Here is a 15,311-nt window from a genome sequence, read left to right as displayed (position 1 = left end):
AGGAGCTGGAGGAAGCAGAGGCAGTGGGGTGGGGGGAAAAAAAAGAATCAGTGCAGCTGTGGCCAGAGGCAGAGCCGCAGCAGCGACAGCTGCCTCCTGCCTCGCACTCCTCCCCCCCCCGAACAAGTACTTAAATTGAAGCTGAGGAGCTCCCCCACCAAATATTAAATGGGGGGAGAACCCATCTTGGATTCAAGTAACTATAGTCTATCTAGTTTATTTGACAGAATCTCTTTTCTTCCTTTCTTTTAGCATTCATTTTAATAGCGTTTTAAACTCTCTATTATTCTGGCTTATTTACTATTCATCCCATCCAGGAAGAGCACAGACCAACTGCAGATGCTTCCTCAGCCTGATGAAGAGTATTTATACCCGAAAGCTTGCAAAGAAGAATTTTTTCCACCTATCTGAGTTGGTCTAATAAAAGATATCAGATTTACCCAAAGAACCTTGTCTGCCTACTATTTATAGTACTTGCTTAACATTTTGTAATTATTTTTTCCCTTTATAACCCTTCTTCATTCTAGCCCTTTTCTATTTGACGAGTATCATCTTCCCCTTGCATCTCTAATGGAGCTTAAACATGACCTTTTTCTGGTCCCATATGCCCACATGATGCATCGGGATCACTGTGGAAGTTAGCACAGTTCTAAACTGGAAAAAACAAATCCTTTAGAACAATCCCAGATCCATCTAGGGTGCTTTATCCCCTTAAAAAGGTAATCTCAAAACTCTGCCATCAGATAATGTAGTTTCACTTAAAGAAGGCATATAAGGGCAGAATTTAGACTTGGTTTAGCCACTAAACCGCAGACATCGCCAAGGTGAAATGTTGCTTCATGCCAAAACTGTGCCACGTTCCTTCCTGCACCAAGGTAATGGAGAAATTGAAGTCATCATGGGCAACTTCAATTATCCGGACATCTCCTAGGATGAATGCTTGGCCAAGTAAGACCAGTCATCTTCCTTCCTGACCTGTGATGAAGAGCTCTTCCTGGCTCAGGAGGTGCATGGCCCAGCCAGAGGTAACGCTCTCCTACACGTGGTCCTGGCCAAAGGAGATGACCTCGTGATCGACTTAAAAATATGAGGGTAGCCTGGATGACAGCGACCACAAAATCATCGTGTTCGCTGTCTGCCACAAGGCAGACAAATCTGATAGCAAGGTTGAAGTCTTGGACTTCAAAAATGCAAATTTCAACAAGCTCAGGTCACTAGTAGGGCAAGTGCTGCAGAACCAGGGACCAAAGGCAAAAGGAGTGCATGAAGGGTCGCTCCTTATGGACACAATCCTTGAAGCACAAAGGAAGTCTGTTCCCATGCAGAGAAAGGGTAGCAGAAGAGCTGGAAAACCCTTCTGACTCAGCAGGGAAATCACGGTCCTCCTTAGAAAGAAGAGGTGTAAAATGATGGAAGCTGGGGACAGGACTCAAGGAAGACTATACAACAACAGCCTGCACTTGTAGGGAACAAATTAGAAAGGCTAAGGTGGCGACTGAACTTGGATTAGCAACAGGAATCAAGGGCAACAGAAAGTCCTTCTTTAGGTACATAGGGAACAAAACAAAAGCAAGTGGGAGTATGGGGCCACTGCTCAACAACTCAGGACAGCTGGTTACCGACGCTCAAGAGAAAAACTGAACTCCTGAATGATACTTTGGCCTGGGTATTTCACCGGGCCACGGGGAAACGGATAGGGTACAAAATGAGCAGGGCAGAAATGACTGCCTTCCTACTGTAGCCATAGAACTGGTGTGTGATCAATTAAAAAAATTAGATGTATATAAGTCAGCAGAGAAAAGCCACAGTTACATGTTGTTCTCCTTTAAAGGAGAACCCATTTTTAAAGTTTGCTCGTGACCCTTTCATATATTCTTGAGACCTACTTTTGGGTTGTGACCCATGTTCTGAGAAACGCTGGCCTAGATCATGCCGACCAGTGCTGTCCAACATCTTTTTGAACACCTCCAATGATGGAGAGCCCACAACTTCGCCAGGCAGTCTGCTCCACTCCCTCGCTGTTTTAACCTCTGTGGACAGAGGGCTGGTACTGGAAATACAGCAAGGTTTTCAGGCGCTGTTCTGTGCCTGGTCAGTTAACACATGGACAAAAAGAAAAGGGGAAGAGGTTTTCTCTTTAATTTCCACCTCCCCATTGGCAAGAAGCTGTTGGAAATTTCTTCCCAAGGTCTTGTTTGACTGGTGGCAGGATGCCTGCTGCCTCCTGGGGTCCAGCTCAGGTACTGTTTTTATTTTGGATTTTAAACCACATTTCCAGACCCATTTCACTGCCACTTCCTGCAACTTCACTGGTGTCAAAGGTCACGTGACATCACTTCCTGATGTGATGCCACTTCCTGTAAGATCTTTGAATATAGCTTGCCAGCCCACTGGGTGATAAAAAGTTCGTAATCTGGCCCCACATTCAAAAAGGTTGGAAACCCGTGTTGTACTGCATCCTGTTGTGTACTGCCCACTTTTCTAACCTGTCCAGGTCTGCCTGCAATTGTTCCCTACCCTCCAGCGTGTGCACTTCACCCCGCAATTGAGGACCAAGAAATGCAAAGTGCTCCACCTGGGGACAAACAACCCCCTGCACAACTACAGGCTTGGCAACGGCAACCAGACCAGCACCATGAGCGAAAGGGACCTGGGGGTAATAACAGACCACAGTATAAATATGAGCCAGCAGTGCAATGCTGTAGCCAGGAGGGCAAGTAATACTGCGGCATGCATCAACTGATGCACCTCAAGGAAAACCAAGGAAGTGAGTCTTCTGTTTTACTTGGCTCTGGTGAGACCGCAGCTGGAGTACTGCGTTCAGTTCTGGGCACTGCACTCTTTCACAAGAGCATAGTAAAACTTGAGAAAGTCCAGAGAAAAAGCAACCTGTATGATTAGAGGAAAGCTGAGGGATCTGGGACTCTTCAGCCTGAAAAAGAGAAGGCTGTGAGGGGACCTGGTAGCAGCTTATCACTACATCAGGGGAGTGCATCAGGGGCTCAGCGAACAACTGTTCACCAGGGTGCCCTTGGGCAAAACGAGGAGTAATGGCCACAAACGCCTGGATGACTGTTTCAGGCTCAACATTAGGAAAAACTCCTTCACAGTCAGGGTCCAGACTCTGCAATAAGCTCCCTCCAGAGGTGGTGCAATCGCCTAGCCTGAAATCTTCAAGAGGAGACTGGACGGTCACCTCGCTGGGGTCACCTGATCCCACCTGTCGTTCTTCTTGCTTGGTGCAGGGGGCTGCACCTGATGATCTCCTGAGGTCCCGTCCAGCCCTTGCAATCTATGAAATGAACAAACTAAGTCTAAAGAGAGGAACTGATTTTTTCCCAGGTCACTAGGCTCAGTGAACACACACACAGGATTTTTGTTTTATACTTCTGAAAAATATGACCATAACAGTCCTACTAACCACAACATTTTTTTTTTTAAAACAGTAAAGAAGTAGGAAGCAAGTACCAACAATACTACCACCTCTTGCCAGTTTGGTAGAACCTCTTGGCTGGAATGCTTAGGGTTTTTCCTGGAAGTCTACCATCCAAATATTGACCAGGGCCAATCCATTTCCTTTAGAAGCTATGAGGAAATTATCCCCAAGGAACTAGGGCTGCAATCCAATAGGATACATACTTGTAGACAACTGGTCTACCTAGTTCAACATCCCTATTTTCCGGTACTTGAAGGAAATAAAACTGGTATTTACAATCCCTGTACTATCTAAGCAGTGACCTAGCAAGCCTCCCAGAATGCATTTCATAAAATAAGCAAGGTTATTAGCTAAGGGGGAAAAGGAGGGAACTTCTGACCCTTATCAAAATTAGTTTACACTGAAGCTTGAAGATTTACATTAAAGAAAGTGATTATGATCGTTGTCTTCTTGCTTACATACCTGCAAGTGTTGCTTATGCTCCTAAAATGACCTAATCATCTTTTTAAATCAGCTGAACTATAAGCCTCAATGAGCTCTTTTGACAATAAACTCCACTAGCTGATTTTATGCTATGTAAATACATTTCATTTTTATTCAGGGCTTTATGTCTTTGAACTTTAAGTAAATGTTAGTGCTTGTAAAATAGAGGGGACTGACAGCCCTGGGCTAAAATGGCTCTAGCTACAGAACAGTTATTACATGAGAACAGCAATGCAACCTCATCCTATGAGTATGACTCAGTCCACCTAGTAGGAGGCAACCTTGGGAGCAAAAGTAATCCAGTATTTATGGTATCCAGTACTCTAATTTCACATTAAGAGGAAAGATGACCATGGCACCCGATGCTTTTACACTACACTCTGTTACTTAAATTAGCCTTCCTAACGTCTTGCTTTTCAGCTTGGCAAAAAATATATAAAACATCCCAGAGTGTGAAATCTCTCAGTATGTGTACAAATCTCAGCGATGAAACGATCGAGTTCAGGATCCTCAGGAAAGGAAGGATGGAGAGCAACAGAGTAAGGACCCTGGGCTTCACAGAAGCAGACTGACCCGCTCAGGGACCTCATAGGCAGAAGCCCCTGGGAGGCCAGTTTGAGGGGAAAAGGAGTCCAGAAAAGCTGGTTGCATTTAAAAAACAAACAAACAAAAAAAAACCCTTACTGAGGGTGCAGGCACAAACCATCCTGAGGTGCAGGAAGACTAGCAAGTATGGCAGAAGACCAGCTGGGCTTAGCAGGGAACTCTTCAGGAGCTAAAACACAAAAAGAGAGCTTATACGAAGTAGAAACTTGGACAAATGACTAGGGAGGAGTAGAAGAGTATTGCTCGGGCATGCAGGGATGAAATCAGGAAAGCCAAAGTGCAATTGGAGTTGCAGGTAGCAAGGGACGTGAAGGGTGGCAAGAAGGGTTTCTACAAGTATGACAGTAAGAGGAGGAGGACATGGGGCCCTTTACTGAATGAGGAAGGCAATCTAGTGACAGAGGATGCAGAAGAGGCTGAAGTGCTCAATGCCTTTTTCATCTCAGTCTTCAGAGGCAAGGCCAGCTCCTAGATTACTGCACTGGGCAGCACAGTTTGGGGAGGAGATAAGCAGCCAACAGTGGCAAAAGAACAGGTTAGAAACCATTTAGAGAAGCTGGACATATACAAGTCCATGGGGCTGGACATGATGCACCCAAGGGTGCTGAGGGAGTTGGCTGATGTGATTACAGAAGCCACTGGTCATTATCTTAGGGTCAGGGAAATCTCCCTGAAAGAGGATACTGTTCTTTCTAGAGCTGGGAAAGTTTCTTCATGCCATAAATTAACCCGGGTGGAGACTGTAGCCATGCTGGTTTAAGGCCATAGGCAGACAAGGTTTTTGGGTGAATCTCATATAAAAGATATCAGATTCACCCAGAGAACCTTGTCTGCCTATAAATTAACCTGAATATTTTAATGTTCTAGAACCTAATAGGCAAGGAAGAATCTCAGAAACTGGGATAATCATTATATTTAGTAAATATCACTTTGAATACTATATTTAAGAAATAAGCAATTTAATAAAAAGCAGGGAGGCGGGTTATCAAATAAAAAAAATACACGAAAACAGTTAAAACAGACCAAGCCTAAATCTTTTACTTCTGACTTCAAAAGATCAACATCCTTGAGACTATATTCTCCCACCCTCTCTCATTCAGCTCTGCCTGCCTAAACCTGCAGGTTTTCCAAAGCAGCACAAACACCATCCTCTACTTATTGTCTCAATTAAATGCAAGAAGAGCATACGGGAGACTAACCATTCTGAACGCCACGGCATCGGTTTCACGTAGTTAACACCACATGAGAGGAGCCAGAGACACCAAGGTCAGGCACGTTTAGTTTCTGAAAAGAGACTTCCGAAAGAGATAATGCTACCCTCAGCCCTGGGGTAACTCCTGATGGGAATAAGAACGTGAAGCCAGTGAACTCCTAGAATGCGTGTGCAGCATTTATGGTGATTACAGCATTTAGAGATGATCTACTATTACTTTGCAGTCGAGAACCTTATTGCAGTTTGCAAATAACGCTGTCATGCAATATACCTCTGAATGCATACCCATTTTACAGGAAGTCCAGCTGAAGCAGAGAGGGAGGTTAGGAAGTTTAATCAAAGTGGTGGTAAATGGAAGAGTCAGGACTATAAATCCTCTCAACCACAGCTGTGCTTCCAAGCCTGAAGCGTTCAGCCCAAGAAGAGCTGCACCCTGGCTGGTAACCCAGTCACTTTACAGCCAAGACACGGACTAAATCACGATAAAACCATTCCTATGTGTTTAAAAAAAAAAAAGCCAAAACAACAACAACAACCACCCCCTCCCCCAAAAAAATTGGACAGAGAAGTTCTCCCATCATTCACTAGGAAAGACTCATAAAACAAACTTTGCTGGTGATTACTACAGCACAAAGAACATGGGATATGCCCCATAAAGTCCTACTGATCCATAATGAACACAGTATGGATAGCACTACCGGTGAGGATGCCGGCATGGATTGGCAGTGCTGACACAGGAGTGCCCCCAGTGAAGAGTTAACTCTAAAAAGTCTCCCATTTTCCACAAAGACATCTCAGTGTCTCAGAGGAAGGCAGGGAAAAGCCCCAGAAGACAGTAGCATTCATAAAGGGAGAGAGGAATGATTTCTACAACTCTGTGAAAAGGAAGTGGGGAATAAAATTTCATCCTGGCCTCTACTGGCAACCAGCAGAAGTCCTGAAGTACACGCTTACCAGAAACCTCCCATGGTACAAGAGAGCTACTCCTGTACTCCTACCTGCAGGTCACACACATGTGTTTCCATGTCACACGCTGACTGTTGAACCAAAACTTCATGTCTTCTTCTACTATCCCTTCCATGAAAACTTATCCAGTTCGGTCTTAAAAGCAATTCTGGTTCCTTGCCCCTGCCACCTGACTTGGCAGACTATCCCAAAACTTCACTCCAGGAGTTACAAATCTTCTTCTAATTTCCAATCTTAATTTACCCATAGGCAGCCTGCAGGCAGTTGAACTTGTACTAGTATTTTTTCAGTCTAAAAACCTCTTTCCCTTTATAAAATTCACCCTAATGATGTACTCGTAAAGGGTGAGCAAATTCCTCTCAATCTCTGTTTTGCTAAACTACACTAAAGTCAAGCTCCTTTACCCTACTTTCACACAAAAGTCTCCATCCCCTTAACCATTGTTGTGGCCCTTCTTTCTACCACTGTCCAATGTAAGTTTATCTTTTCAAAGACTTGCAACCAGAACTACATACAGTACTCTACATGGGGTCTTACCAATGCCGTGTATAATCGCACGGGTACCTTTGTCCCAACAGCCCCAGACAGATGTGCAAGTAAAGGCACCGTGGGATCTGATGGGTAATCCCCACCCCCACACGTCCTGCTATGCCACACCTGCATGGCAGGAGGCTCGATTGTGGGACTGAGCACCTTACTGCCGTGCAGAGGGACCCTGGATCACGATCCCGAGCTCCCCCTGCACGAGCAAGTCACAAGTTCACACCGCTGGGAAGCCCCACAGGTGCACAAAACATGACTCGAGAGTTCAAATAAGAATATATAGTGTCATAAACATTCTGACCTCTTGTGGTCTTTGAGATCTTTGCAACAGAAGATTTGCTCTGTTATTTTTCTATAGTCAAAAACCAAGTGAAAACTAAGAGGTAGCATTTGCAGGAGGGTGCCTTGAGTCTAAAAAGGTTGAGACCCACTAGTCTAAGGTACCACCTTGTCCTGCCTTTGGACTCCCGATGAGGCACGGTATCAAGACTCCTGCTTAGATAAAGGAAGTCCACTGCATTACCCTCATGTTTATTTTTCCCTCCCCATCCTGTAAACCATTTCATTCAGGCTTTATACACTGAACAACCCGACGCTTGTAAAAGTTACTGAGATCCTTCAAGTGAACAAAATACAAAGAGGAAAGGAGTTGTAGCAGCATTAGCAGCGGCTCCTAGCACTGGCCTGGGACTCAAAACCTGAATTATATTCCTGGTTCTGTTACAGGCCTCCTAAAGCGATCTCAGGCAAGTCACTACTGCTCTATACCAGATTCCCCATCTGTCAAACAGAGATAATGATACTCACCTCTTTTGTCAAGTGCTTTTGGATTTACTAAAGATGTATGCCATGCGAGAATTAGCTATTATTATATTACAGAAAGGAAGATCTAGCTTCTGTGGAAGCACCTCACACCGGCCCCATCTGGAAACAGAAAGCCGGACTCGACGGATGAGCGCATGGAATACCTCTTTTACAAACTGCAATTCAATAGCATGCTCTGATAGCACAGCTGACAAAAAGATTGGCATATCACGGGATAGGTGACATTTCAAAAGAATCTAAGCAAAAGCCGGTGTTACTCTGAAGGGCCAGATGCATATTTCTGTTATCTCAGTATCAAAGACGATGTGGCAATGCGAATGAAGGGTAAAGGTTCGGTGCCCCGTCTAGCACCAGAGGAAAGCTGCAACGCCGAACAACAGCCCCCCGCTGCACCCTGTCCCCCAGCTGTCTGCTTTCTGACACTAATGCAGTGGGACAAATGAGGCTCCGACCGCACAACAGATTCAGTTTGTGCTTCACGAGGTTCAGACAAGATGAGGAAACACAAACTGTACAGAGCAAAAAAAAAAAAAAAAAAAAAGACACTCTGCACTTTCTACCCTCAGCTAGTACACCATTCTGCTTTTGAAACATTACTGCCAAAGTGGCAATACTTGCTATTCAGGTGATGGAAAGAGTCGAGGCATATCCTAATTGCACAGAAAAACCTCAAACTCCATTAATCATGGTACCCTATAGCACTTATTTGTCTCATGCCATCTGTAAATTTTGGGCAATTTATAGTTCAGAGTTTTTCTGAAATCCAATATTTATTTCTCAAGTAATTATGTTCTCCAGAAGTACATTCCACAATTGCTAAATTAAGCAAAACGAGTACCAGACATAAGATGTCAAATTAAAAATTTAAAAGAATTTCAACTCTCTCTTGCTAGAACATAGCTGCATAGAAGTATCAGCATAACTCTGCTACAGACCAAATAAGAGTAACAAATACAGAACATCACAGAGCAGAACTGTTTTAATAGCCTGACGATTTTTTAAGCACTCAGACATATTTCAATGCTAAAGGATCGCCAGCGCCTCTAGGTGATTTCACAAGGTCGGTCTGTTCTATCCTCATTGCAGGCTGAAAACTCAAACAACTTTGTACAACGTTGTCACCCACATTAACCCCACCACCAAGATGTGATGGTACTGGGAAACGCTCAGAAATCCAGGGAAAAGGAGATGGGATCATCTGACAAAAATAACATTGACAGACTGCCATCTCCACCCCAACATGCACACACACAAAAAATGTATTGATGTATGGAAATAGAAAGATATCCATTTTGCAATGCATTGTAATGCACATCTGTGCTTTTGCATGTGGAGGGGGTTTCCATGTGATGAATTGTAAGAGGCATGATGTATCGTAGTAGCTTGAACAAACTTCATTTATCTTTAACTCCATCACCTGACTTCACTTCTTCCATTCATCCATCTCTTCAGAAATTATTCCATCCTTCCAACACCCTGAACACATTTAAACAAATGCCATTTTTTAAAGTCAACCTGCCAGAGAAGTGTTGCCTCTCCTTCCTTCCACAGGGTGGAACCCAACCCCCCTGAAATGTCCTTACTCCAAGAAGCGTAAGAGTGCTAATTTAGCCCCAAGCCTATAAAGATTTTTCTATACCTAAAACATCAACTTTAAAAATCCATTCTTTCATCACTTTTTATGCAAGAAGAGCTTGATAGAAACGAGGAAGATTCCCACCTTTCCACAAGGACCTAACAGGTATATCTAAGCCTTGGAAGGGTGCGTGATTATGGGAATTCAACCTGCTTCATAGAGAGCTGGAAGAGATCGCAAGAGATCATCTAGTCCAACCAGTGATTGAACCTGCAACCATAGTACTGTATAATTAGCATCATGTTCTTAACCAACTGAGCTAAACATTCATTTTAAACCTGTTGTCTCTATATACCCAGAAGGCTATTTAGTAGAGATACACCAATAGAGATTTCGGGGGCCAAAACCAATAGCCGATTTTTAAGGAGGTGTCTTGGCTGATACCGATCTGATTTCCATATGCAGCCCGGCAGCTTGAAGACCTGTGTGCAGCTGGCAAGTCTGTTTTTCACAGATTCATAGATGAATCTGTTACAGGTCAGAAGGGACCTCGGTAGATCGAGTCCAACCCCCTGCCCTGGGCAGGAAATAACGCTGGGGTCAGACGACCCCAGCCAGGTGCTTGTCCAGCCTCCTCTTGAAGACCCCTGGGGTAGGGGAGAGCACCACCTCCCTTGGGAGCCCATTCCAGAGCCTTGCAGCCCTCACTATAAAGTTCCTGATGTCCAAACTAAATCTGCTCCCTGTCCATTTGTGGCCATTGTTCCTAGTTACTCCAAGGGCTGCCCTGGTGAACAGAGCATCTCCTATCCCTTGCTGACCCCCCTGATGAATTTGTAGACAGCCACAAGATCACCTCTTAGCCTTTTCTTGCAGAGGCTGAAGAGATCCAAGGCCCCTGCAGTGAGGGAGGAGTGGAGCTGGGGCTGCCCAGACAGGGCAGGGCGTAGGATGGAGCCATGGCTCCTACTACCGTGCGCACACCCAGGAAGGCACGGGGGGAGAGGAGGGTGCTACTAAATCGGCGCAGGGTATGCTGCAACTGTGGTCTGGGGCTGTAGCCACCCAAAATTCACTGTACCCCACCATAGCTCCTCTCCCAGCACCGCTGCTGTCTGCCCCAACCCACCAGAAAAAGAGCCCGGTGCAGCCCGAGCCCACCCCACCCCGACCTACACAGATTCAAGGGCACATGCCCCATCCCTCCGCACCCTCCCAAGGGTGCACGCAGCAGTGGGAGCCACCCCCCTCTCCCCTGCACCCCCCAAACAAGCCTCAGCTCTGTCCTGTGCTCTGCCCCAGCCCCACTTCCTCCCTCACCACAGAGGCCTCGATCTGCCCCCCCACACCTCTGCCCCCCCACTCCCCTTCCACCACCACAGACTTACCAGCTGCATGCAGCTCTTCAAGCTGCCAGGCTGTGCTCTTCGCCGCCTATGTGCTACACTGAGGCTGTGCATGGATGGGCATTTAAAATCAGCCAAGCTATCAGCCATATCAGGCCAATTTTTGATGCAGTCAATTTTCTTTATATCGGTACTGATCCGATAGCTGACCAATGTATTGATGCGTCTCTACTATTTAGAGTTCTTTTGGGAGGTTTTATGACTCTGACATCTGTACTAGCAGGTTCATGGTCCCTAAATCTTTGCAGGTACGGTGTTACAAGAATCAGTTCCAAAAAAAAAAAAAAGTGCTGAAAGCTCTCTCAAATATTTTTTCTGTAACATGGGAAGCATATTTAGTGCGTGTGCCTGCATGTAGGTATATGCACTCCTAGATAAAAGTTATCAGCTTTCATTCAGATCAACCTGCATAACTCACAAATGACTTCACCACTCATGGAGGATGCAACTGTCACAAACTCTTGCTGATAAGGGAAAAATTACTTGCCTTGTAATTCTGTTTCCCTGCAGATAACATCTTGCAAGATTCTCACTCTTGGGCTTCAGCTCCCTAGAGCGAGACTGGCAGAACTCCCAAAAGGTTTCTTGGCCCCCAAGGGCAAAAGTAGAGCACAAGCTAGGCACCGACTGCCACCCTTCGAGCTTAATCCTTGCCAACATGTTCAAGTCAGCTTTGACTGCATTAGAGATTTCAAGATGTGTGACTTTTGTGCAAACAGAAAATGTATCACTGCCCCAGGGCTAAATATTCCCCATCCCTAGGTTTGGATAGGTTTACCCTTGGAGGGAAGCAGAGGTAAATCCACATCAGGGAAAGGAAAGATTAAAAAAAAAGAAAAGAAAAAACAGACCCACATGTGTCAAACTGGTGCCGTAAAAATCTCTTTGAATCAGTATGAAGATTAAAGTCGTTTAAACCTTCATTATATATTGCTCACCGCAACCTATTACTTCTGTACTTCCTCCACACAAGGCATGTGTGCAATTGTCCTTTTATACATATATATGCACATATGTACATGGAGACAGTATATGCTACTGCAAAAAAACAAACAAAAAACCCCCAAAAACACACAACCCAAAACAATGGTTTAGATGTACCCAACACAACACTTTCAAAAAGGGTAAAAGTACACTCATGTAGGAAATGGAGTTTTTTCAGGGGTCATCCCAAAACTGTGGAACAACTCCTCCAGGAAGCAAGGGCCCTCCCTGCATCCACCACAACTCGGTATCAGTGCTAAACCTCTTCCTTGAACCTTGCTGTCTAACGCACACCTAGCAACATGTGAATGCACACCTTTTTTTATAGAAAATTCCCAAGCAAAGCACTCTGTCTCACACACTGAGTGGCATTCCCCCAGCTTGCCACACTGCAGTGAGGAGTTAAGAGACATTAGGATGGTATAAACACATTTCTATCACAGAAGAGGCAGGATTCAGGAGCTCTGCAGCACTGTTTAGAACCAGAATATCTGCTGGACCGCACACACTGCAGGCTGGCAGCAGCCCCGGCTTGAGCGTTTCAGTGTACTGCGACGGAGGCATGATAATACAAGGGGACAAGTGGTTAGAGTCCTGACACGGTAACAAGTAAAACATTACTGCTTGAAAACACCCGACAGATCAATTGTATCACAGCTTCACTTACCATCAAGATAAAGCTACCAGTGAAGTTGGTTGCTGCAATTTAGAGTTCTTTGGGGGTCTCACAGTCCTTTATAACACCAGTCACTTACCCAAAAATAAAGGCAGATTTCACCTCATTAGCTTCTTAAGCCTGTATTTGAATGAATTTTCTAATTCTCTATTACCAAAAATGGCTCTTCCAAACAGTGTTTCACCCTTCAAGACATCCTTACCTGCAGGACATCCTGGATCTTCACCCAGACATCGGCCATGTCATACAATTTGATATCACCATCATACTGGATGAATGGAGAGGACACTGTCTGCTGAAGATATCCCAGGACCACAGAATGTGCAGTGGCCACAGCATTGAATTTGTCGAAGAGAAGTTCAAGCAATTCCAGAAGTAACCTGAAAGCCACCAAAAGCAGAACATCACTTGGTTTTCAAAAGACAGTTTGTGAATGTTATATTAGAAGTCACAGAATCACAGCAAAAAGGGGGTAGGAAGGGACCTCAGAAGGTCATCTAGTCTAGGGGTGGGCAATGATTTTGGGCAGAGGGCCGCTTACTGAGTTTTGGCAAGCCATCGAGGGCTGCATGACAGGCAGCCAAGGGCAGATAATTATTAATTTTCTGAATTTTTTAGGGGCCCCGCAGGCTGGATAGAATGGCCTGGCGGGCCGCATCTGGACCCAGGGCTTCATTTTGCAACTTGAGTCTGTTGCTCCTTGCTGTGTCATCTGCCACCACTGAGAACAGTCTAGCTCGGGGTGGGCAAAATATGGCTCGCTGGCTGAATCCAGGCTGCCAGATGATTGCATCCAGCTCATAGGTGGGCATCCACCAATTCACCGTATTCACATTGGCCTGTGGCTGCCCCTCCTCTGCTCCACATGGAGCTGAATTCTGCCCGCTCCTGCCTGGGACACCGCATGCTGCACTCCCAGCCTCCTCTACCAGAAGGCCCCAGCCCCAGCCAACAGGCACAGCTTCCAGACAATGCTGCTCCTGCCACTGCTGCAGCTACCCAGAGAACTGCTAGGGTCCCCCAGCCTCCAGTGACTCCACACCCTGTCCTTGCTGCAGCACTACAGGAAGCAGGCAGAGAGGGGAAGCTGCAGTGTTGAGGGAAGTCGGGTGGGGAGCAGCTCTGCCTGCAGCTTGCTTTGGTCCTGCTTATGCATGGCTGGGCAGGGGAGTGTGTGGATGGATGTGAGAAGTGAAGGAGCTTGGCTGCTCACAACACCACACTGGGTAACCCCAACCCAACCTGCCCCACCACACCCCCACTCTCCAGCCTTGCAGAGGCTTCTGCTCTGGTGACCCTGTGGCTGTTCCCCAGCCCTGCCTCTATCCAAGAGTAGAAAAATCAGGTAAGAACGGGCTGGGGGAAGGGGGAAGAGGGTGGATCACCAGCGATGGCCCCGCTCTGTGGGGCTCATGGGATTCTGGCTCTGTGCCTCCATGTGCCGCTCCCAGCTAGAGTGCCAGGAACACCATGTGGAGGCACAGAGCCAGCACAGCCTAATGGTGCGGGACTTCCCACAGCTCCTGGCACTGCAGTGTGCCACCAGGTCAAGCTGGCTCCTTGCCATGCCACGCGGGTCCCGACCATGCAGCCAGAACTACATTCTGCGGTGCCAGGCTGGGCTGGTCCCATGCTGCATCATGCGTGTCCCAGCCTTGCAGCCAGGAAATGCACACCGCAGATGGGATGGGATGAGTAGGGCTCGCTCCATGAGGGTCCTACCCGTGCAGCCAGAACTGCATTCTCCCAGGCCAGGCCGGGCTGGGATGGTCCCGTGCAGGTGCCACGCTTGTAACCAGGAACCACATGGCACAAGCAGGCCAGCTCTATGGTGTGCCATGTGGGTTCCGGTCCTGCAACCAGAAACAGCATGCTGCCAGGACAGGAAGGGCCAGGCTGGCTTCATGCTGTGCAATGTGTCTCAGCCTTCCTGCAGCTGTGACAAGATGAGCAGGGCTGGCTCTGCACCCCCAACACACACTCACAACTTCCCACATACTCCCACACCCTAGCACTTACCCCACCATAACCTCAAACACATCCATACCCCCCACCATAACCACACACACCTCCCTACACCCACACACAGCCTCCACACAGTCTCGCCCCCACCATAGCCCCACAAACACTCACACTCCCCACCATATCCACACATACAACACCACCCTACCACACTCCCCCACCATACCCCCAAACACACCCACACCCTCCTACAGCCCCCACACACACTCCCATCCCCCCAACCCTACCATACCCCCCCACCCCAACCACATACCCCACACCCATCCACCACACAGCCCCTTGCCCCACCCCCACCCCCACAGTATACAAAAGTAGGAGTATACTTTGAGCTATTATGCAATCACCTCTAGATACCCTATGCAAACACACATAAATCAGGACAAAAGTTTTTTGTTTTTTTAAATAAAAGTTAAAATAAGTTAGATGTTTGATTTTTTTAGTAACTGGAAAAGGGCCAATGTGGTTCCCATTTTCAAGAAGGGGAGGAAGGAGGACCCAGGCAACTATAGGCCAGTTAGTCTCACCTCCATCCTTGGCAAAGTCTTTGAAAAAATCATCAAGGCTCACATTTGTGA

The 15,311-nt window shown here is 46.5% G+C and overlaps 1 protein-coding gene across 2 annotated transcripts in view; it reads right to left on the bottom strand.

Moving 5' to 3' along the window:
* EXOC4 (exocyst complex component 4) overlaps nucleotides 1-15,311 on the bottom strand; it is a 568,367-nt gene that overhangs the window by 461,418 nt on the left and 91,638 nt on the right. For both annotated transcript variants that reach the window (XM_019543773.1, XM_019543775.1), the window contains exon 7: nucleotides 12,917-13,094. In XM_019543773.1, the coding sequence (XP_019399318.1) occupies nucleotides 12,917-13,094 (178 nt within the window). The remainder of the gene's footprint in view (nucleotides 1-12,916; nucleotides 13,095-15,311) is intronic.

Source organism: Crocodylus porosus, unplaced genomic scaffold, assembly GCF_001723895.1.
Source record: "Crocodylus porosus isolate Cpor-Errol unplaced genomic scaffold, CroPor_comp1, whole genome shotgun sequence".
Classification (NCBI taxonomy): Eukaryota; Metazoa; Chordata; order Crocodylia; family Crocodylidae; genus Crocodylus; species Crocodylus porosus.
This window is presented reverse-complemented; position numbering and strand designations above follow the sequence as displayed.